The sequence below is a fragment of the Salvia hispanica genome, chromosome 1, assembly GCF_029641045.1.
Source record: "Salvia hispanica isolate PSC_SH4W2 chromosome 1, Shi_PSC_v1, whole genome shotgun sequence".
NCBI lineage: Eukaryota > Viridiplantae > Streptophyta > Magnoliopsida > Lamiales > Lamiaceae > Salvia > Salvia hispanica.
The window spans coordinates 13,962,377-13,987,120 of record NC_142692.1 but is presented as its reverse complement, the minus strand read 5'-3'; the positions used below and the strand labels follow the sequence as shown (position 1 = coordinate 13,987,120).

Genomic DNA, 24,744 nt, shown 5'->3' with positions numbered 1-24,744 from the left:
TTTCTTGGATTTTTGTGAATTTTTTTTTTAATCCCAAAATCATCTATAAATACACACATTCATCATCCACTTTTCACATCAAATTATCTCTTATTCATACTTTTTCATACTAATCATCTACATCTTCCTCTCTCACCCAAACTCTCTCTCAAAAATTCAAAAATGGATTTCACCAATCTCATTGCGGAAGCGGAGCGCGAATAACAAGAATATTATGAACAATATCGTGCCGCCTATGAAGCCTATGTCGCCGCCAATACCCCCGCCCCTCCTCCTCAACCAACTAGAGCAAAACGTCGCTACATCCCTCGTGATCGAGAGGGAGCCCATGAAAGGCTCGTTGCCGACTATTTTTCCGACCAGCCGCGGTATCCAGAAGATTACTCTCGGCGCCGTTTTCGCATGTCAAAACGGTTGTTTATGCGTATTGTCAACACATTGTCCACCCGCGTTGAATATTTTCAAGAAGGTGCAGACGCAACCGGTCGGCAAAGTCTCACGGCGTTGCAAAAGTGTACTTGTGCCATCCGACAACTTGCTACTGGGCAAACGGCTGACCTCTTCGACGAGTATTTGCATGTCGGTGAGTCAACTGGAATCCTATGCCTCAAGATTTTTTGCGACGACGTTCGTTCTGCTTTCGGCGAGGAATTCCTTCGGGCACCCACCACCGACGATTGTCAACGGTTGCTTCATCTTCACGAAACAGTCCATGGTTTTCTCGGTATGCTAGGCAGCATTGACTGCATGCATTGGAAGTGGAAGAATTGCCCGACTGCTTGGAGGGGGCAACACTTAAGCGACCACAAAGGTGGCGGCCCAACGCTTATCCTTGAAGCAGTCGCCGACTACCGCCTATGGATTTGGCATGCATATTTCGGTGTTGCCGGATCCAACAACGACTTGAACGTGCTATATTCTTCACCACTCTTCGATGATGTTTTGAATGGTGTAGCACCGGCGATCGACTTCACCGTCAACGGAAATGCATACCACATGGGTTACTATCTCGCCGATGGTATCTACCCAAGGTGGTCGACTTTCGTGAAGTCGTTCAGCAATCCACAAGAGCCGAGACGGATTCTTTTTGCGCAGCGTCAAGAGTCTGCTCGGAAAGACGTCGAAAGAGCTTTTGGTGTCCTTCAAGGCCGATTCAACATTGTGAAGTCCCCTTCTCGGCTTTGGTACGTTAAGAATATCGCCGACATCATGTACACGTGCATTATCTTGCACAACATGATTATAGCTGACGAAGGACCGATGGCGGGTAACTTTTACGACGAGGATGGAGCCGGAAGCTCAACCGCGAGGTCTCCCCCACGTCGAGGTGTGCATACGACGGTGAACGAGAGGATGGAAAGAAGACACACAATGCGAGATACAAGAGCCTACACTGAGCTACAAAAAGATCTAATCAATCACATTTGGGTGAAATTCGGCAACGAGTAGTGTAATTTTTAATTTTTAGGATTTTATTTGTGTAATTTTTAATTTTTAGGATTTTAATTATGTAATTTTTAATTATTTTGTAATTTGTAATAGTATTTCGGATATTTTAATGCATTTTAATATTGTGGAAATGTTTTTATTTAAATTGAATAATAGAATGGTGGGACCCTTGAGCTTGTCCTTAGCTAAGAGCACAGATGTGGGTGTTGTGCTCTTAGCTAAGGACAAGCAGTAAAAGTGGGTCCGGGCCCACTTCCGTGCTCTTAGCTAAGAGCACGGATGGGGATGCTCTTAAAATCTATCATAATCTAAAAGTGTCAGTTGGGTGAAAGTACTTTTTCATCCTTTTTGGGCAAGAAAATGGGAGTTAGCTGTGTAACAATCCTTTTTTTTTTGTTGCAAATGTTACAAATAATATAGTGCTTCTTCATAGTGCTTCCTGTTTAACTATTACAGAAAATTACAAATAATATAGTGCTTCTAGTGTAGAAATTGTGTGTGCTCATGTGAAACTGTGAAAACACAATATACAAGATAAATTTCATGTTTTCAAGGCTGCTGTTGAGTGTGCTACCTTTTAAATAATCTATTAATCCATTTGTACTTGATCATAAATACACAGAATTTGCAACAAACATTTGTAACTGCAATCTTAAAAATGTCAATTTATAAATTTCAGAATCTTGTATGAAAGTGGATTAACTCTAATTTATATATGTTGTAAAGAATCATGATATTATTACCATGGAAATTTATATAATCTGAACTCAAGCATGGAAAACACTCCAATAAGCTCTATTTATTCAAAAAGGTGTGTTATATTGCTAACTCTTTAAGTTGCTAACTCTGTTAACTCATCAACACGGTGTATTAAAAATATCAACAAAATGACAGTAAAATGTCAACACAATATATTGAAATGTCAACAAAATTATATGTTGATATTTTAATGTCATCATGTTGACATTTTTAATACACTACGTTGATGAGTTAGCAAAGTTAGCAACTTAAGAAAGTTAGCAATTGATCACACCTCTTTATTCATGTTCATAATTCTGCAATAGTACAAATGTACCAAATTGAAAATTATGTATATTCTTTTCCCTTTTGTATTTTCTTCCTCTTTCTTATTTTGGAACTTTTGTTCACTCATTTTGCACCTGAAAGAATCAATAATCTTATTAGCGTGGAAAGTGTATATTCTCTGTTAATTTGGAAAGAAAAAATTTGAGGAAGCTCTCTTTGCATAATAAACATGTGCTATTACTTTTTGTATAACTCCTTTTCTCTTCCTATGATTTGTTTCATGCTAGAGTTTCATAGGTGTTCATGCGTGGATCACACTTGTGCTCTTTTGTAATCATTGTTTAGTGATAAGTCGTATTCTAAGCCTTGGTTACTGGTCAGTATGTCGTGAATTGCATGTATTATCCGCAAAGAAGTTGCTTAAGTGTGCAGGATAAAGGGGTCCAAGTCAGTAGGAGACGGTTCAGACAACTCAGGTGAAAAGAGCGCCAGAAGGGTGCAATACTGACCAGGATGCATGCCTGAGAAAAGGCTCGAGATGGAGAAGAAAGATTGCTGGGATGATCAACCATAAACAAGGGCAAGAGAGTCATTTTGCGAAGGAAGTCTACCCTAAAAGCAAAGGCAAGCCTCCCTATAAAAGAAGCCACTTGGAGAGAGAAAAGGAGTTCTTAGTTCGGATAGTGGAACCACTACACTTAGTTAGAATTCTCTCTCGAAGATCAGTTCCTTCAGCATTGTCTACATTCTTCTCGTTCCTTGCCACAACCATGGTCACCTGAAGTTCCAGACGTCCACCGGAGAGTCATCATCCACCGTTCCAGCCAGTTTGTCTCGTAGCAGTAGTAGTTTCATCGCCCGGAGTGACATAAACAATCTTTAATCGCTTTCCTAGTTTAATCTTTACTTGTTTTCTTCGTTGGATCTGTTGCAAACTTAAATCTTGTTTCCTTTTGAAGTATTTCGTTAAGATCCAAACGTTTTAGTTATGAAGTTTGTTTTATGCATCTCTCTTTGGTTTGAATCTGCTTCATTCTGCCTAGGAAAGTTAGATCTAGTTATCGCATCTATTTTCTAAGTGTTTATGCATGTCTTCGTTCGAGTAGGCTAGATCTGGAGTTTGTTAATTGGAATTTCAAGTTCATGTCTCAGTTTAAGTTTTCGTGCATGAGTTTCTCGTTTTGCGTTGCCATTACCACCTTGCATGTTAGCCAGTAGGAGTAATTTGGAGTTATTAGCCGCTAATCTTCAAGTTTAAGCTTTTTAATTGATGGATCTTGTGTTTGAAGTTGAGAATCTGAGTTTATCCATGGAGTTTGTGTTCATATAATTTCTGTTAATACTTGTTGAAGAAGAAAACATCACAATCCACTCTTTTTAGGACCTGTCAGAGTTGCCACCGCACCACATATCCCCTGCTATTCTAAATTTCCTTATTTAGTAACTGTCTACTTTCCACATATCCTTAAGACATCTTGTTCCCTATTTTCACGTACACAACAACATGTCGGTCACTTTCACGTCCACTAGTCAGTAGAGTACCATCTTTAATTTTACGCCTAGGTAGAACTCAACCCCAAAAGCGTGGTAGCTAACCAAAACTTCTCAGATTATCACCACAATTATCCGAACGTGTCCATCTCTGTGGGATTCGACCATTACCTCTACTATACTAGCCAGTAGAAGTGGGTTGAGGAATTTATTTGATACCAGGTTCCGATCGCCGTGCCAACGACTCAGCTAGGTTGGGATTTTCATCCTGATCAGTTGGACGCACCCTTACTTTAACACAACACCGAAAACCTGCACGTTCAAAATGGCGCCCTTACTTTAACACAACACTAGCCGTGGAGAAGTATAAGGGAGACGAAGATGAGGACAAGTACCTCCAGGAGAGGAAACGGAAAGGGAAGAACCCTGCTAAGAAGAAGCAGGTCGTCAAGAAACAACGTACGGTCAGAACCAACGTCGTGATCCGGGAGCCAGAACAGAAAAGCTCATCACGCCAAGGGGGGATCAGTGACAGTGAGTACACCTCCAGCGAAGAATCAGAAAGCGACGTCTGTCTAGAAGGCGAGGAATATCATGAACAACAACTTCCCGACAATCACCGTGAGCTAGTCCGCCACCCGCTGGAGAGAGTTGTATACCGACGATGGCGGGTGGAGCTCACCGATGAGCTAACGGAAGACATGAAGCATTACAACACGAAAAAGCTTCAAGACGCTTTTGATGATAATGAGGGTAGTAGCAAGCAAGTGAAATGTGGCAAGGTACTCCACATACCCTCTCTAACGGAGTTGTCAGTCCGTGATTCTTTCCTGGCCAGTATGGGAGCATTGGGTTTCGAATTGTTATTAGAAAATAGAGACCCCGAGATATCTGTGAGATTGGCCAAGGAGTTCTTCACTACGTTTAGGTTCCAAGTCACAACGGACCTAGATGAGGTATCGATCTCCTATAGAATATTTGGTAGGGAGTTGTCTATGAGCCTGATCGAGTGGACTGTGAGGCTGGGAATGTGTAGTCTAGAGGAGGCTATAGGACCAGAATGGAGAATCCGAGAAAGAGGAACACCGAGGAGGCATGTGGATTTCAACCCCCAAGAAGCCTGGGAAGAGATGACCCATCCCGCTGCTGGCCAGTACTCCTCCACGATATCCAGATCACTCCATTTCAACAACCCCATATTCCGATTGGTACAACTGTATCTGGGCTACAACCTCTTGGGACAAACCTGTCACGACCGCATTTTGCTAAGGATAGCGAAAGCGGGTAATCAGCGACTAATGAGAGGGATTAAAGAAACGGGGAAAGAAAAGGGGAAAGAACTTGAGAATATGCCCAAAGGCCAAGTCGATTCATATCATAGAATAGAAGCCAAATGTACCATTACATGGCCTTAGAACTAGAATAACATTACATCAATAAATCAGAGTTCGATGGTGAGATTCTAAGATGTCTCACTTCACAAAAGAGCAGCGGAATAAGTCCATACTAGACGACTTCGTGTATGAAGACACGAATCGTGAAAAGATCCACTAGATTATTTAGTAGCATCGACTCCGATCATTTCTCCATCCTCTTGACGTTCAACCTGCACATTTATAAATACATGCAGGGCTGAGTACAAGAGTACTCAGTGGACACGTGCCGAAAACAAAATATACATTATATAGTTGTCAAGCCATCACAGTAACACACGGGGGTTTTCTTAAAAGGCCCGAGCTTACTAAGTTCTTTTGTGAGCTAAAAGTTCGTCTCTAGACTAAGTTCTTTCATAAATCCTCATTCATCATTCATCATTCATTCCAGTCAAGTGCCGCTCCATCGGTCACCCATCATTCCATGACAAAATCCATTCCATGACAATCCAATGACAATCCATGCCAATCCATTTCATGACAATTCATTCCATGACAAAACATTTTATGGCATGACAACAATTTGAAAAGAATCATTGCTCCATTTTGAGAAAAGATAATTTTTCATAATTTCACAAGTATTTGCTTTATATCCACACTATAGTGCTGGATATTAAAAGAAAGCCCACCTGATATGCTTATTCTTCAATTCAATTATTCGCTTTGACCTCACTTGCCCTCGAGCAATTTAACCTTTGAAAATAAATAGTGTGACACGCTAATTAGTACTTGAACTATTTCGCCTTGGAAAAATGCATGCATCCTATGGGTAGCACCTATATCTCAGTCTCGGATGATAGGATTTTCTAAATCCCACATCGGCTTCATTACTTTGTAGAATTTATTAATTCACTTTACTAAGTTCAGAGAAGTTCCATTATCTTTAAAATAATTACTTGAGCATTTAATATGGATTCTTGGAAAATCCCTTCTTAAATCTTTTCTTTGAATTTTTCTCAAGGCCGCCCATAGCGTCGCGGGGCGACGCCGGTCGGCTTTCGCGTCCCCAACTACATCTTTTCCCATCTTCGGAAACTTAGTAAATTATTCGGCAATTTATTAATTGAGCTCCAACTCAAATCCTTAAATAAATTCCAACCCCTCGTAATTAAATCTCGGCTCAACAATTAAAATCTCTGATCATTTATTCCATTCACAAAATTGGTCCATTCCTTTAATTAACCAAATGGGACTTAGCCCAATTTCTATTTAATTCACAGGCCCAGCTCTATATTATTTACTCCCTTCTGGCCCAAATAAAATGAAAAAGGACCCAAGCCAAGCAATTAAAGTGGCCCAATTCTAACTCCACCGAACTCCCCCATCGGTCAACTCTTCATCCCCAAATCCCTTCTTCACAGAAAACCCAAATTCAAACATATAGCAATGCCTCCTTCTCTCTCTCTCTCTCTCTCGGCGGCGATCCAGCCGCCTCCGCCTCTTCCTCGCGGCCTCTCTAGCGAATCGCCGCTCCTCTGCGTCACCGGAGCGTCGCCGGCTCTGCCTCCTCTTCGATCCCTCCTAAGTCAAAATCCCTAAGTTGAAGGGCAGCAGCCGCGTCTTTCTTCTCCGGCGAAAACTGCCGCTATCTCAACGGTTTTCAGAGTTCCACTGGCGTGCTGGCTCTTCGCGCCGTGAGCAGTAGCTCCTCCCGCCGCTGTCCCTCGTCGTACGCCGCTGCTCTGCACCGAGCTCTCCTTCCGGCAAGCAGCGCTCTCCACGGCTCTCTCTCGATCTTTCCTCGACGGCGTCGACACCAGCCGCCGTCTCATTCTGCTGTTCCGGCAGCGCCTCCGTTCCTGCCAGGTCTCCCGGAGCTCGTTGCTGCCCGTACGTCGCCGATCAGCTCCGCCTAACCAAAGCTAAGCCCTTCTCCCCTAACCCCTTTTCTTGTTCTGTTAAGTATTTACATTCCTTGGGGCAGTGGCTATGAGAAGATTCTTCTTGACTATTGGTGTTGTTTAAGCTTTGATATTGTGGGGATTGATTATTGTATCTATTCATTAGAATTCATGGTAGAAGCAATTTATTGTGGTTCTGGGCAAAAATTATGCTAAGTCTTGTGGTAAATCCTATGATTCAATGTCCTTGCATACTCATCCTACTTACTGATCTTAGAATGGCACTTACTTTACTAAGTCCTTGGACTATTCTGTGGCTGGTCTACATGATGGAATGGAGAGGGTGTTGAGGGGATTACCTAGCCTTGATGATTCCTCTCAGATGGGGACCGATGTCCTGCCTCAAAACTCCTCCTCGCTCCTCCTCCACTCCTTCCTTGCTATGCTCCTTGAGTTATTTGGTGAAATTTATGGTGTAGAAAATGAGGGGAGGAGAAAGGGAGATGAGGCTGCTTATATAGGCCTCTCGTGTTGGAAACTTGGGGACAAAGACTCCCATATTTGGCTGCCAGCTCCATCTCTTTCTTGGCATCATATTTCTTTACTTAATTGAGCAAGTCTTGGGGGCAAAGACTCCTATTTTTGGGGCTTCCAGCTTATCTCTTTTCAGCCTTGGTACAATGTTTCTTTACTAAATTTGTTAAAGTCTTGGAAAGGTATCTTTGATGAGATCATGGCCCTTTTTATTTTGTTTTCTCCTTCGCTCTTGGCAGGATGATGATGTAGTGAACATTCTATCACAGCTTGGCATCTTCCATTTTTGACAAATTCATAATCTTTGAATTTTGTGTAGCTTACTTTTAATACCCTTTTTCTTGTCTCGGATCTTTCTTGCAGATACATGGCTGTCATTTCGATTCTTGTGGGGTTTAAATCGAGAAGAAAGAGAAGAGAGGAGGGATGATATATCTTACTACTAATTCTAGCTATTAATCAAGTCTTAGAGCTTCAAAACTTTAGAGTAGTAAGCTGTAGCTTCAAATTCTTGTAATAAGGAAGGCCCACAGTAAAATCATACTTTACACATGGACATTTTCACATAATATGAATCTTTTTTCGTTTTTCCTCTTCCAATAATTGTAGTTTACAAACTTAAATTTCCTTGCATCTTAATTTCAATCGTCTTTTCGTCCATATTTTTTTTATATTCTAAAACTAGCGCACGAAAACTCGGGGTGTTACAAAACCAATTCGGCCGCCAGAACGTCGATGACAGAGTTTTATATGGTGTGATGCGCAAGGCGCGGAAGAAGGCTACACTTGGGATTCTGGACAACCTACCAATGCCACCTGATAGCTACCCACTCAGCTAGGAATTTGTCCATCTGCCACATACCAGAAGCCTTCGTGCGTAACAACATCATTGTGACTGAAGCAGATGACCTATCCCCAATGTACATGGTCGACTCTCCTGTCTTATTTGATGTCCCTTTTTTCGTCCGCACCAACATCGTGTACTATCGGGAAGGAGTCCCTCAATTCTACCCAATGGGAGAAGTCCCTGGTGGGAGGGCACAACAAGGCCAAGAGGGGCAAGTTGGGCAGAACGAACAAGCACAAGGACAGAGGCAAGCCAATCTGGAGAGGGTAGTAGCTGAGTTAGCAGAGGAGAACAGGCAATCGCGGGCAGAAATGGCAAGACGGACAAACTTGATGGAAAGTGTGCTCAAGGAGCTAGCAAGAGGAAGGGAGAGTATCGAAGCTAGACCGAGTGGCCATGGAGGCCAGGATAGTGAACCCACTGAACCAGAGAAGGCGGAAAGTGATGGACCGGAGGAGTCAGAAGGAAACCAAACAGAACCTGCTGAGGAGGAACCCGAGGAATCACCTGCACAGAGCCCTGCCCCAAGAAGGAGCAGGAGGAACGTTCGACAAGGCACCCCGCCAAGCAGTTAGTTTACTTTTTAAATTTCCAGTTAGTTTTTTCTTTCTTTCTTTTGTTTTTGCTTTATTTTTGTGTTTGTCGTAGGTAGACTTATATATGTGTAGTTTATGTGTGCAGACCTTGTTCACAACATTTAGCATTTTGAAGAATTACATAGCAATTGTATAAGTTCTATATTTTGATTAGAAATATAAAGTTAATATAAATGCATAACATTGTGACAATTTTGGGATAAGCCCTATCGGGGACCACACCCGATAGGGACGCCTCGCGGGAAAGAGACAAAGTCCCCACTCTCTCCACGTGCCAATGGAACTCGGAGGGGTGTGGTTGGACCCGTGTCTCGGTGGTCCGTTGGATTGGGTAAAGGGTTCGTATCAAGGGTTTGAGTATCAACCGTAGCCGACATCGGACATGTTGGCTTGCTTAAGATTGAAGTTTGGGAGTTGTCCCACTAAGTCAAGGGTCCTTGGATGCCTTGAGGATACAACCATCTCCCTCGGCGTATACACGGCCATGTGAAAGGGGCACGTGTAAGACGATACCTTAGCCCAAGGTCGCTCAAATTCTTCCATCTATGCGCCACAGCGGAAGTTAAGGATCACATTTTGGATCCCATGTCAAGTGTTCTTGTACCAACCGCAGCCAACATCGGATATGTATGGCTAGCTTAAGATAGTAGTTAGGGCGTAGTTTTCACTACCATGGGACCTGTCCATGGCTTTTGCGAACCAAGACCGTGATGTTTGGTCTTGTTATTTTTAGAGTAGTAGTTAGTAGAATCGACCATGGGCCATTCCATGGCGATCCCGCACCAAGCTTTCGAGCTTCGATGCACGCATCACTTCTCCCTCCAAGGGCTCGTCCCTCATGTACTTTCTTCGCATTCTAATTTAAATTATTGAAACACCCAAAAAAAAAGAAGGAAGTGACTAGGGGCAGTTGGATTTCTCATGCCTCGCTTTACCACACAAAGTTAGGAAGTTTAGTACTCCCTCTGTCCCGGCTAAGATGACACATTCCTTAGCCGGCACGGGATTTTAGGAGTTATTAGTTAAAGTGTTTAATTGGAGAGAGAAAAAGTGGGTATAAGTATTAAAGTAGAGAGATAAAGAAAGATGGATATTTTAATAAGAGTGAGAAAAGGTGGTTGAGTGTATTAATTGGAGAGAGAAAGTTTCCAAAAAAGGAAATGTGTCATCTTAAGCAGGACAGAGGGAGTAACATTCATCGGAGGTCGAGCTAGTGGCTCATAGCCTAGATTGTGAAGTAATGGCTCCTTTTGTATCCTGCTTAACAATCTTTCCAAGTCAATCACTAATACGCCATTAAAGTCAGATGTGTTTGTAGATACAAAGGTGTTCCAGAAGATAAGAATGATAACAGTCTATAGTGTGTTTTGAATGATAATAAGGTAGATCTTTATTCTACCAAACAACTATGCTTTTATTGTAAACTAAATTGAACAAATTTTTAATGTCTTTTATGTCACAGGGGATCCATTCAAGTTCAGGTACTCATAAACTTATTTCATGAAGTTTTTGGCATCCTTCTGTCTCTGAAACACTTTTATTTTGAGCTGTTAACATTGGAATCACCTATTGAAAACAATTCTGCATTCGACATTTTGAAGAATTATATATCAATTGTATAAGTTCTATATTTTGACTAGAAATATAAAGTTAATATAAATGCATAACATTGTGACAATTTTTAAGTCCTAAATAACAAAACCCCTACAAAAGTTCAATTCACAAGTTTCAAGAATCCTCCTATCGATACAAGAAGGAAGTGACTAGGGGCAATTGGATTTCTCATACCTCGCTTTACCACAAAGTTAGGAAGTTTAGTAACATTCAACGGAGGTCGAGCTAGTGGCTCATAGCCTAGATTGTGAAGTAATGGCTCCTTTTGTATCCTGCTTAACAATCTTTCCAAGTCAATCACTAATCCGCCATTAAAGTCAGATGTGTTTGTAGATACGAAGGTGTTCCAGAAGATAAGAATGATAACAGTCTATAGTGTGTTTTGAATGATAATAAGGTAGATCTTTATTCTACCAAACAACTATGCTTTTATTGAAAACTAAATTGAACAAATTTTTAATGTCTTTTACGTCACAGGGGATCCATTCAAGTTCAGGTACTCATAAACTTATTTCATGAAGTTTTTGGCATCCTTCTGTCTCTGAAACACTTTTATTTTGAGCTGTTAACATTGGAATCACCTATTGAAAACAATTCTGCATTCGACATTTTGAAGAATTATATATCAATTGTATAAGTTCTATATTTTGACTAGAAATATAAAGTTAAAGTCAGACGTGTTTGTAGATACGAAGATGTTCCAGAAGATAAGAATGATAACAGTCTAGAGTGTGTTTTGCATGATAATAAGGTATGATCTTTATTCTTCCAAACAACTATGCTTTTATTGTAAACTAAATTGAACAAATTTTTAATGTCTTTTGTGTTACAGGGGACCCATTCAAGTTCAGGTACTCATCTACTTATTTCATGAATTTTTTGGCATCCTTCTGTCTCTGAAACACTTTTATTTTGAGTTGTTAACCTTGGAATCACCTATTGAAAACAATTATGCATTCGACATTTTGAAGAATTATATAGCAATTGTATAAGTTCTATATTTTGACTAGAAAATAAAGTTAATATAAATGCATAACATTGTGACAATTTTGGGATAAGCCCTCAAAAACAAAACCCCTACAAAAGTTCAATTCACAAGTTTCAAGAATCCTATCTATACAAGAAGAAAGTAACTAGGGGCATTTGGATTTCTCATGCCTCGCTTTACCACACAAAGTTAGGAAGTTTAGTAAAATTCACTGAAAGTCGAGCTAGTGGCTCATAGCCCAAATCTCTTGTAGTAGTCGGTTAGCACTAAAAAATATCCACATATTCATCTAATAATTTGTCAAGATCAAATCATGTATGGAGCTTATAACAAGAGTTAGTCATCCATCAATTTTACATTGTTTATACATGTTTTATACATTTAGCAAATGTATAATTTAATAGATTTTGCTTATATCATAATAATTCACTTTTTCTTTTTGTTCTATGTTTTTCATTATTACTTATCGTTGATGTATTAAGTGTCATAATTTAAAGAATTGTCCATTTTTTAAAGAGGTAAACATTTTGTAGTTTTATTATATGACATTTTTATTAATTACTTTTCAATAATAAAGATATAGGCAAATTGTTGTTTGCTGAAGAAAAATCGCACCCGAAAACAAGTGAAATTTATAAATAGATTCTTTATTTTGACTATGAGAGAATTGCCTTAAGTGTGACGCCCTGGAATTTCGTGTAATTAATTAGTGTAATTAATTTTCCGTGTACTCGTACATTCTTCGTTGTATTTTCGACTTTTGATAACCTAAGTATTTTCATTGGAAGAAATAAAGTGCAAGGAAATTTACATTTCAAGGATAAAAGCAAAGGCTATACTTTTATTAGATAAATACTTGGAAGAATTAATCACAAGTAGTACATGTTTACATAAGAAGATTTCTACAACCATATTTTCTAACCTACTCTAAAGAAACAAAAAGGCTACAATTAGACAAGGGAAGTTCAAAGCCACATTCTACAAGTACAAGACTAGGGAATGGCTTTTAGCCACTTTGAGTAAACAACAAATAGAGATGATGTGAGCAAAAGTCTTCCTCTGGCCTTCTCGAAAACTCCAGCCGCCACACTACAAATTTCCAGCCCTTGTACTTGAAATGCTAGCACCAAAAAGGGTATTATAAAAAGAACACATAAGTAAAGGAGACGGAGAAGCAAGCCCAAATAAGAAAGATAAGGGAGTAGGCTGAATGAGACAGCCAAAGAGCTGCCAACTAAGCTATGAGATCAGCCCAAATTGTCTCCATTCCAACTTTCACCAAAGAGGGAATCAAAACAAGGAAACATAGTGAGGAGAGCTCACTGTACAAGCTCAAAGATAAGCAAGAAAATCAGATTCTCCCCTCAAATATGGAGGAATGGATCGGACCAAAGATCTATTCCATGAGACTTTCACCAATAGAACATAGGAGCCCTTTTCAAGCTCAAAAGTAAAGGAACACTTAAGTCAAATTAAGCAAAGCCACTGCCATGGAACTGTCATCACAAGAAGCCAATAATTTTGGTTATAAAAACCCACCATCAACTCCCCCACTCCACACATACATTCTGTCGAGATTCACGGGAAGCTCGACAGAGTGCAACGGAGTGAGGAGCGAGGTGGCGCAAGGGGAAGGCAGTTCGACGGACAGCAAGAATCACCAAAGCTGAGGGATAAATTACTCAAGGGAGAGTGAGGCCAAGCGAGTAATCGAGTTGAGAAATAAGCATATCAGGTGGGCTTTCTTTTAATATCCAGCACTGTAGCGTGGATATAAAGCAAATACTTGTGAAAATATGAAATATGAATTTTTCTCAAAATGGAGCTGTGATTCTTTTAAAGATGTTGTCATGCCATAAAATGTTTGTTGTTGAGGTTTGTCTGTTGGGGCTATTTGCCTTGGGTTTTGGCGACGCCAAAGCTATGTAACGAATTCGGTTCCCAATGGGACGCAAATCCTGTTCGGAATAATGTGCGCGAGGGTTGTGAGCCATCCTAGGTTGGTCGGCTATGGTGTCCGCCGAAGGTGGCCACCTTCACGGTACACGATTCTCAGATATGGTATGAGTTTTGAAGAACTTAGACTGATCAGTCGGACTTTTAAGATGACAAAGAATTTAGTATCCTCGGGCCTTTTAAGAAAAAGCTCTGTGTGATACTGTTGATGGATTACAACTATATATTGTATGTTTTGCTTTTCGGCATGTGTCCACTGAGTACTCATGTACTCAGCCCTGCATGTATTTATAAATGTGCAGGTTGAACGTCAAGAGGATGGAGAAATGATCGGAGTCGATGATATGAAATAATCAAGTGGATCTTCCCACGATTCGTGTCTTCATACACGAAGTCGTTTAGTAAGGACTTATTCTGCTGCTCTTTTGTGAAGTGAGAAGTTGTAGAATCTCACCATCGAACTCTGATTCATTGATGTGATGTTTGTACTATTACTAAGACCATGTAATGGCATGCTTGACTTCTTTTCTATGATATTTATTGATTTAGCCTTTGTGCAAATTCTTAAGTTCTTTCCCTTTTCTTTTCCCAGTTTCTTTAATCCCCCTTATTAGTCGCGGTTTACCCTCTTTCGCTATCCTTAGCAAAATGCGGTCGTGACATTAATAATTAAAAAAAAAAAGCCAATACTTCTCTTGTTTATTGTAAGACTTGTGTTATGCATTCATCGTCACGACGACGATGTACTAAGAAGAGGTCGCGAATAGAAGATCTTCTTGCCATGCGTCGTGTGTGAATCTTCATGTCATAACCCTTGTTAGTTATGGATATAACGGAGAAGATAAATATTATATTTGTCAAAACACCTACAACTGCAGTTGACGCTATAAAGGTTACTGTACAATCTCAAAATATTTAATTAGGAGCATGTACATTCTTGTGCATACTCGGAGTCCGGTTAACATTTTCGGTTCAACTTCAAGTAACGGGAGTAACATTTTCGGTTCAACTTCAAGTACATTCTTGTGCATACTCGGAGCATCCACTAACACTATTGACAAACTTGTATTTTAGTGTCGTGATTGGTGTGTTGATATGCTTAATTGTTGAGTTTTTATGCTCAAAATGGTTATTTCCAGCCAATTACTATATGTTTTGGAGTTCACGTGTTTGTTGAGTGTTTTAGGCAAACTATGCAAAAAATGGGGCGAAACAGGGTCTACCCGACCGGGTAAGGTTATGTGCAGAAATGACACCCGGTCGGGTGGCATTTAGATGCCTTGGAGAGTCCAGAGAGCTCGGAAGAAGACCCACCCGGCAGGGTGATTTTCTAGTACAACAACTATACCCGGTCGGGTGGAGTAATTAAGCCTTGGCGAGTCCAGAGAGTGCCGAAGAAGTACCACCCGACCGGGTGGTTTTACAGTACAACAATTCCACCCGGCCGGGTACGTCATTCTAGCGATTTTTTTATTGCAAACGCGATTTTTGGAAGAGGGGAATAAGAAGGAAGGTCAACAGAAATCAAAGGCATCTTGGAGAAGACGGTGAATGCCAACAGAAAGGATTGGGCTTTGAAACTCGATGATACACTTTGGGCATATAGGACGGCTTATAAAACGTCGATCGGCATGTCACCTTATTAGTTGGTGTTTGGGAAATCTTGTCATCTTCCCGTGGAGCTTGAGCACAAATCATATTGGGCGGTGAAGCAGTTAAATGCCGACTACTATAAGGCCGGAAAGGAGAGGCAAGCTTATTTGAACTTGCTTGATGAATTTAGGAATGAGGCATTTGAGAACTCGGAAATTTACAAGGAGCGCCTCAAGACGTACCATGGCAAGATGATAGACAAGAGGGAGTTTTTCCCTGGAGATTTGGTGATACTGTTCAATGCACGTCTAAAACTCTTCTCCGGAAAGCTCAAGTCAAGGTGGTCCGGCCCTTTCAAAGTCAAGACGGTAATGAAGAATGGAGCTTTGGAGCTCGAAGCTGATGATGAGCGAGTGTTCACGGCCAATGGTCAGAATGTGAAGAAGTTCCACTATATGGAGCAAAAGGAAGAGGTGTTCCGTCTCTCTTTGGAGGCGCAGTGATGCACTATGGAGATGTCGAGCTAACGATTTTAACCAAAAGTGCTTTAGGGGAAGCAACCCCTAGTAGGTAACTCTATCGCTTTTTGTGTGATTTTTCTTTAGATTTTAGGTGTGTTTGTTTTTCCTTCTTTCTTTTGGTTCTTGTATCTTTAGTCTCTTTGTTTTGTTTTCTTTCTCAAGTATCTCAGTGGAATGTGGACTTGGTTTTGCTTGGAAATTGACGCTTTGCAGGATTGGGTTGTAAACACTTGTTAAAAGGGAGTGTAGACTCGGAATAAGCATAAAAATCTGCCCAAAAGGCATCACCCGGCCGGGTGATTTTACCGCAAACAAAATACCAACCGGCCGGGTCATCCAAATAGTGAAGAAAAGTTCCAGAGAGGGGTCGAAAGGTTTCACCCGGCCGGGTGATTTATCAGTTCAACAACTCCACCCGGCCGGTCAGGTCCAAACAGCGTCGGGATTCCAGAGAGTACAAAATTTCTCTCACCCGACCGGGTGGATTATTAGTTGTGAAATACCACCCGGTCGGGTCCGTCGCCGCATGCCCTAGGTATAAAGCAGGTATATGCGTTTTTTTCACTCTCACCCGCCTCTCTCCCCCTACCCGATTTCTCACAAACACACACAAATTCACTCACGTCTCACACACCCACCACATATTCCACCCTCCTAGCTTCAATTCCATCTTGCTAGTGTGTTTGGATCCGATTAATTTGTGTATTTGGAGGAGTTTTACCAACAAACTCAAGAAGGAGCCCTAATTTTTTGAATTTTCTCTCACTAGAAGCAACAAAGGTATGTTCTTCACCTCTAATCCTCTCTACCCATGGATATGATGTGCAATGTGTGATGGGTATGAAGTTTATAGCCTTTACAAGTTGAATTGGTGAGAGTCTTGTGCTTAGTTTGTGAAATTGTATGGGTTTTGGTATGAATTGTGCTTATGGTGAAGTCATTAAGTATGCATTGTTGACTTGAGAGTATACATTATCTTGCTTGAGTTGAAGTTTGAGGTTGGACGTGAACATTGTTCTATTCTTTAGTTGTGAGGATAATATTGTTGAATTTTTTGATTGAGCATTGACTACATGATAAGGGATGCAATTGATGATTTATGTGAGCATAGGGATTGAGTCTATCTCCCAAAATTGTTTAAGTTGTGTTTATGGATTTTAGAAATTGAGTCTATCTTTCTAATTTCTAGCTAGATTGCTTGTCTGCCCTAAATGTGGTGATTGGTATTGAGGATGTTAGGAATAGAGTCTATCTTCCGACATCTTTGTCTGTAACCTAAGTTTGGGGGAGTCACTAATATTTCTATCTCTAGGTACCTACTACTGATGGCACCGAGAACTCTCAAACCGCAGAAGGTGGGTGTCACCCTTCGAAAAGGGGAAAACAAGAAATGGGAGGCCTTGGCAGCTCTAGACAGCCTCCCATCCCGGTACCCAAATTGGGGAATTCTCCACGGGCTCGGAATCCAGCAATCATGGGATGTCCTTATCCAAGCTGGACACCTTGAACATTTGTTCTCCTTGAAGCTCGGGTCCTACAAGGCCCTCATGGTGGAGTTCTTCACTACCCTCACAGTGGAGTCCTCGGGGAAGAACATCAAGTCAATGTCCTTCCGCCTCGTTAACGAAGAACATACAATTTCTGTCGAAGAGTTCAATGAACTTTTCCAACTGATGGAAGAAGGCGAGGAAGGCATTCTAAAGGATCCCCAGCCTGAGGATTATAAGAGAAACGAGTTCTGGAGCTTGATCGGTAGCGAAGCGGTGTTCACCCCATCCAGAGCCAAGATTAACACAATCAGAAACCTTGTCCTTTGGTACATGGCAAAGGCCCTGGTTTACTTTCCTTTCGCGCACACAGAAGCAGGCAGCATCTCCACGGAAATACTATTTTTATTGTGGGGAATGCTCAAACGAAGGAGGATCAACATCGGCCATTATATAATCAAAAACCTGGAGAGGCAATCAAAGAAACAGGGTGGCAAGCTGTGTTGCGGCGGAATTGTGGCGGACTTAGCTTTCAAATATGGATTAAGCTTTGAGGGGAAAACCCCAGATCCCGGTCCCATGATATTGGACTGGGACACACTCAAGAGGTCTAGCATCATTTTGGTTGATAGACAGGGCACAGGGTACTTCAGAATAGACCCAAACACGTGCATTAGATTCCCCGACCCACAACTTTTCGCGATCAGCGGATGGGGCTACAAGACTAATTGGAAGATGAATAGTCCCGCTCACTTGGAGAAGATCGAGAATGACCCCCCTCAAGGGGAAGGAGCCGCAGATGCCGTGCCGATTTATGTCAGCACTGACTATCTTCCGCAACCAATTATCCCTGAGGAACCCATGCAGATAGAGACCACTCCAGCAGCTATGCACGAGGATGATGAAGAACCAGCCACGGAGTATGAAGAAGGCCAGAGCAGCCACCCCAAGAGGAGCCGACCACGAGGGAGGCCATCCAAGGACAGTTACTTGGCGGAGATTGTTGCGGGGGTTCAATCACTTCAGGTGAGCCGAGACCAGCAGGAGGCCCGGTGGATCCAGGCACAACAGTCGAATGCGAACGCCGAGGCATGGAGGTCCCAGTGCGACACTCGACTTGACAACTTTGGAACTCGGCTGGATCACTATGGAGAGCAGCTTCAGCAGCTACAGACTCGTTTCGATGCGAGTGATGCCAACCGCCAGGCCTTCTACCATGCTTACTACGCGAGGTTCCCACCGCCGGCCGAATAGAGGTATCTCAACCATCTACTTCTCTTCAAACTTATTCTGTCCTTTGTCTTGAATAAGTTTGGGGGGGTTTCTAACGTGGATTGGTTGCCCTCTTTCTCCACTTGCTAATGATGTGTACTTGTGTTCTTGAGACTATTTCTTTTTTGTGTTTTATTTGGTGTCATTTGGTGTAAGTCCCGCCAGTGGGACTCAAATTCGAATATGGATGAATGTAAGATAATTGATGCTAAGTACGGGGTTGATGGCTTATGATGATAATTGTTTTTGTCTTAAAAATTGTGGTTAGAATGGTTAGGGACTGCGTGATCATTTCATGATTTAATTGCGAGTGAAGTGCTTGTTTGCTTGGTCAATGCTAATCCCGGTGAGATTTGAGCCATACTTTGTTCATGTGTGATTTGATTGGGTACTTGCTTTTGTTTCTAGAACTTGCTCCTCGTCATGTCGAGTCTATATAATGGATGTGAACTTAAGGGATGAAGTTAGGCATTCTTTTATTATCCTCATACGCTTATAAAATCCCTAGTTAGCCTTCATAGCCAAAAATGTGTTTGATAGTTGAAAGGGAATGTTCGAAAAACCTATAAGAGGGAAGAAAATCACAATGTTACACAGGATGGGAAGATATATATAAATATATATAAATATATATATATATATATATATATATATATATATATATATTTGGAGGTATAAGCTAGACGAAGTCTAGAAGAAAAAAAAAAGAAGAGAAAAATATTGTAAATAAATAAAAAGTGTGATGGGGGCGTTGAATAAGGGTGTCTTGGAAGGAAGCTTGATAAAGCCAAGTATTGAGAATCATTTTGGGGAATGGTTGTTGTGGAGATGTGTGCTTCAATTATATTATTTAGTCACTATAGCCTAAATTCACCCTACCGTCCAAAGAGCCTACATTACAACCCAAATAAAGACCTTTCTGATCTTAGGTTCACTTTCACATCAGAACAGAGGAGACGTTTGACGTTGAGCAAGCCTATGGTAAGCATTACATGTTACTTGATTTGAGTGCTTATGGTACCTCTTATACACTTGAGTGAGAGAGAGAATAAAAGGGAGAAAATCACACGTCCTAAACCTTGTGAGAGCATTGATACAAGGTGATATACGAGACAGTAGCTTCAATTAATGTTTGGTTGATTCTTGTATGTATCCTACATTCGAACTTGTTTGAAAAATTTTCTGAAGCAAAACATCAATCCCACCTCTATGCATGAGTTTGTTCTTCATGATTTCTTATTCTTATTTGAGGACAAATAAGAGTCTAAGTTTGGGGGAGTTGACAAACTCGTATTTTAGTGTCGTGATTGGTGTGTTGATATGCTTAATTGTTGAGTTTTTATGCTCAAAATGGTTATTTCCAGCCAATTACTATATGTTTTGAAGTCACATGTTTGTTAAGTGTTTTTGGAAAAATAGGCAAAAAAAAATGGGGCGAAACAGGGTCTACCCGACCGGGTGAGGTTATGTGCAGAAATGACACCCGGCCGGGTGGTGTTTAGATGCCTTGGAGAGTCCAGAGAGCTCGGAAGAAGACCCGCCCGGCCGGGTGATTTTCTAGTACAACAACTATACTCGGCCGGGTGGAGTAATTAAGCCTTGGCGAGTCCGGAGAGTGCCGAAGAAGTCCCACCCGGCCGGGTGGTTTTACAGTACAACAATTCCACCCGGCCGGGTACGTCATTCTGGCGATTTTCTTATTGCAAACGTGATTTTTGGAAGAGGGGAATAAGAAGGAAGGTCTAGGGCAACTCTACTCATTCACTACTACCGTAAAACACACAACCCATCTCTCTCAAGCGCTCTTGGAAGAAAATTGAAGATTCAAGCTTCAATTCCTCCGCCAATTGTACTCCGTATCATGTTTTCCATTGTTTTCTTTAGTTTAGACTTGTTTTCTTCCATGAATATGAGTAGCTAAACTTCTTTTATGTAGAATTCTTGGTGAAGATGCATTGATTCATAGTTTTAATCCAATTGATTTCGTTTTATCTAGCTCTTGTGATTGTTTGGTTTATTCCTGTGCTTTTTCCTGTCAATTGCTTGATCACCAATTGGTAGCGTTAGGGTTCCTTAGAGTAATCGTGAGGTGAAATATTTAATCTTGAAAGAGGAATAATCCACACCTTTATGCAATAAAACTCGGGAGAGTTGAGATTCTGAGTGGGATCTTTAATCTAATCAATCTTTTGGGAGTTAAGTCTAAGAATTAGAAGGGGACTTCGATTGTTACACTTAATCTGCGGATTTCTCACCTTGGGAAATGGTTAAATTCATATATGTGATTGATTCAACAATTCTAGAGATTTTAAATGGTAATTTAATTTCAATTGGGTTAGGCTATGAGTTGTGCATCAGATCCTTGAATTCTGCATATTCCTCCGTCATTTTCTGCAGCTTGCTTAATTGCTTTCTTGTTTAAGTGCTTATTTTAATCTTTGATTTATATGCTTTTAGTAGTGTTTGTTTCAAACCCAAAACTTCGATCGTCTGGATAGTAGTTGAAATTTGTTCGTGGTACTTAGGTTTACACTAAATTGTCTCTGTGGGATACGATATACTCTTTCTTGCTGTTTGCTACGATAACCCCGTACACTTGCGGGTATTAATTGGGTAAAATAAAGTTGAGTTTAACTACTCTTCTCCTCATCGCTCTTACTTTACCAATTATGCATTAATTCTCATGTCGTCCTAAATGTCCTTATTTTTTTGGGACGGAGGGATTACGCGGTTTTAAAGTTTAATGTATTTTGAAATTTTATACTCCATCTGTTTCTTAAAAATAAAAACTTTGGAAATGTCACGCGTTTTAAAGCAAAATTAGTAAAATAAGAGAGATGGAGAGAAAAATTATGTAAAATAAGATAGAGGAAGATAAAAAGTAGTGGAATTAGTGTTAGTGGATTGTAGGGTCCATTTTCCTAATATGAAAAGTTTCTATTGCTAGGAAACATACCAAAAAGGAAAGAGTTCCTATTTTGAGGAAATAGAACGAGTATTAGATATTATAAATAAATAAATAAATAGTATATTTATAAGATTAAAATATTTATAGGATTTTATATTTTTATTTAGAATTCATATATATTCATAAGATGGTTTTAAAATTACAATAAAAAATGCATTAATATTTAGAAAATATAAATTAACATTCAAATTAATTTTATTGCAATGATTTTTTAGAAAATTAACATGTAAAGAGGAATTAAAAAAATATAAACTACTATTAAAATTTAAAATAAATATAATTAATATCATGTTAAGATTTGAAGAGAAGTAATTATAATACTCCCTCCGCCCCATAAAAATAAGAACATTTTCCTTTTTCGTCTGTTCCATAAAAATATTTCATTTTTATTTATGGAAAGTTCTCTCAATTTCATTCCTAATATACATTAATTTTTATTTTTACAATTTATACCACTAGGGGACCATTAAACACTAATAATAATATAGGTCTCACTATCCACTTACACTATTTTAACTATCATTCTCCTCATCTCTCTTAATTTACCATTAAGATTTTTAGTTGTGGGCCATATTTGGGCATGGCCTGAGCCGATCCTGGGCTTGGGCTTGGGCTTGGGCTTGGGCTTGGGCTTGGGTTGTACATTGGTATGGGCTAGGTTGACCTGGGTTGGGTTGGGTTTGGGTTCTGGTGATCCTAAAGGCCTAGGCAGATTCTATCAACTTTTTCAAGTCACCTCATTTACATTTCTTAAAATTCGTGTTAAGTCAAAATATAACTCTTATTCCGGGCAGGAGGAAGTATTATTTTTAATTCATCACATTTAATAAAAAAATTATAAAAGCTCAGCTCGACCCAATCCAATCTAGTCATTTGTCTGAACTGGGTCGAGAGTCTAACTGAGCCTGGCTCAAGCCAACCTATTTAAATGTAATATAAGTAACATAGTAAACATTTAAATCTCATAATAATTTTAAATGTTATTTTGTTACACATAGAATACGATACAATATACTTAGATCACAAGTATAAGTAATTTAGTACTCCTATCCGCCACTGATTTCATGGATTCATTTTCAATCTGTTTCAAGTTTCGCTGTCCAATCAGAAGTAGACGGCATTATGTTAAAAAACTTAGTTATATGGTTGCACTCATCCTTCAAAATTGTTTGATAAAATAAAAAATTGTCTGTGTCTACTTCAAAAATGCCATTTGAATAAGGTCGAAGCATGCACTGCATGCGAAATTAATTAATTAGGCCTTGAACTTGATATAGAAAATGTAACCTAACTTATGTAAGTATAAATTCTCCAACAATTTATGCTTATAAAAGATGAGAAATATAGAATGTAGTCCTACTTTTGCAAGAAAAAAAAAATTTAGATGATAGGAGAGGAGCATCACAATTTATTAATAGCTTCTATTATAAAGATGAGGAAAGTTCTTCATCTTCAATAGGTGAAAATCCAAATCAAAATACAAACTAAACTAACGAGGCACATTGGATGATCCCTCTAGAAGTTTCTGAAATAATCTAATACTCTGCCCAAACAACCACCACCTCAATCAATTTCTTTCTAACATGATTTAGCCACTATTTGACATGCTCAGAATGTTGGAAAAATGATTTTGATTGACTTTTTTTGTTTAACTTGGACAAAACATTTGGCAGAGAGTTTGAATATCCCAGAAAGTATCATTTGACTCATTGATGGTATCCCAGTATTCATTTATGCCATTCATGGCATAGAGTGATGCTGATATCTGCCTTTCAACCTTCAATCTTTCAAAATCCGGGAATGGGGCTGCCTCAGTTGCGCCCTCCCCACCTCTTCTAGGGACATATGGTTGAAGCGCGGGTGTGTCAACATCCAGAGCTTGATTACACTGATTGAAATGTGGCTCTAAATGGCTGAAGTCGGGCTTATATGCATCCTCGGATGGATTGGAGGTGAAAACAACAGAGCCCTTCATTTGGTTGCTGCTAAAGTTGTCATTAGTACTGTATTGAGAGCTACTACAACTTCTACTACTACTGCTACGAGCAATGGCCTTGATGTTGACATCTTGATCAGAATACCTTCTAGCAGCGGTTGGAGGGATAGTGGCCTTATTTTGGCTCCTCTTTTGATTCAACAAGTTCTTGATCTTCAAAGAGAGGGCTGGGTTGCAAGGCATGGTGTTCAAGAAGTTGGTGCGTGTATTGGATCCACGTAGGAGGCAGGCAGCTTCGTCATAGGCCAGAGCTGCCTCCTCAGCTGTGTCGAATGTGCCTAGCCACATGCGGATCTTTTGGGTCGTGTTCTTGATCTCCGCCACCCATTTTCCCGAGGGCCTCTGCCTCACTCCCACAAACTTGCTCTTGCTAGGGCTTCTGTTTGTGGGCTTATATGTTGTGTTGTTGTTGGTTGGAGAGGAGGTACGGAATTGAAGTTCCATGGTTTGGTTTAGTTATGTTTTAAGATTGTAAGAAGGAAGAGAGAAGTGTTGAGTCTTGATTTGAAAAAGGAGATGATAGGGTGTTTTTATAGGAGGATTAATATGTCTTATGCATTTGTCTCTTATTCTCTTTTTTGGTTTGAAGTGTATATGATTTGTATAGAGTTGACTGGTTTCTTCAAATATGTGTGTGGGGAGGAGTAGTAGTTAGTGAATCATGAGTCGTAAGCATGACTAATTAGTATTATTGTATTCAATGTTTGTTTTGTATATTTATTATGCTAGGCATGCCTTATCCCATCTTTGCATATTGCTCTACACGTTCTTGGCCTCTTTTTAGTGCTCAGTTTTGTGAGGGGGTTCATGGCATGAGTTGAGCCTATAATCATACTAAATCAACACCTTCTAAATCAATCTATCAAAAACACAGTCACATCCATATAATACTTTCAAATTCCTTAGGCTTCTAGTGAGTTGAGAATAGATTCCTTTTGGAGAGAGAGTCAAATTATGCAAGGACAACAATATTTGCATACACGTCCAATAATTCAAGTTTGCACATAAACAAATAGGACATGGGTGCCACATTTCATTCTTGGATTATACATGAATGGACTAATAAACAAACCAAGGTCAAACATAGTCTAGATGAAGACAATTCTTACCTTTTATCATTGGAGTTGTTGAA

The 24,744-nt window shown here is 40.1% G+C and overlaps 1 protein-coding gene, 1 long non-coding RNA gene and 1 pseudogene across 2 annotated transcripts; 1 reads left to right on the top strand and 2 right to left on the bottom strand.

Annotated features, from left to right (window-relative positions):
* Positions 1-2,645: 2,645 nt before the first annotated feature.
* Positions 2,646-8,384, bottom strand: LOC148933306 (uncharacterized). Its single transcript, XR_016134594.1, has 4 exons — positions 7,600-8,384; positions 6,029-6,092; positions 4,362-5,572; positions 2,646-4,278 (listed from the first exon to the last, which is right to left on the bottom strand). It is a non-coding gene; the product is annotated as an uncharacterized LOC148933306 (long non-coding RNA).
* Positions 8,385-9,973: 1,589 nt separating this feature from the next.
* Positions 9,974-15,871, top strand: LOC125221200 (uncharacterized). The gene is made up of 2 exons (XM_048123325.2): positions 9,974-10,057; positions 15,422-15,871. Exons 1-2 carry the CDS (start codon positions 9,974-9,976, stop codon positions 15,869-15,871), a joined length of 534 nt encoding a protein of 177 aa, XP_047979282.2.
* A 7,191-nt stretch (positions 15,872-23,062) lies between these two features.
* Positions 23,063-24,541, bottom strand: LOC125185425 (ethylene-responsive transcription factor ERN1 pseudogene; annotated as a pseudogene).
* Positions 24,542-24,744: the final 203 nt, after the last annotated feature.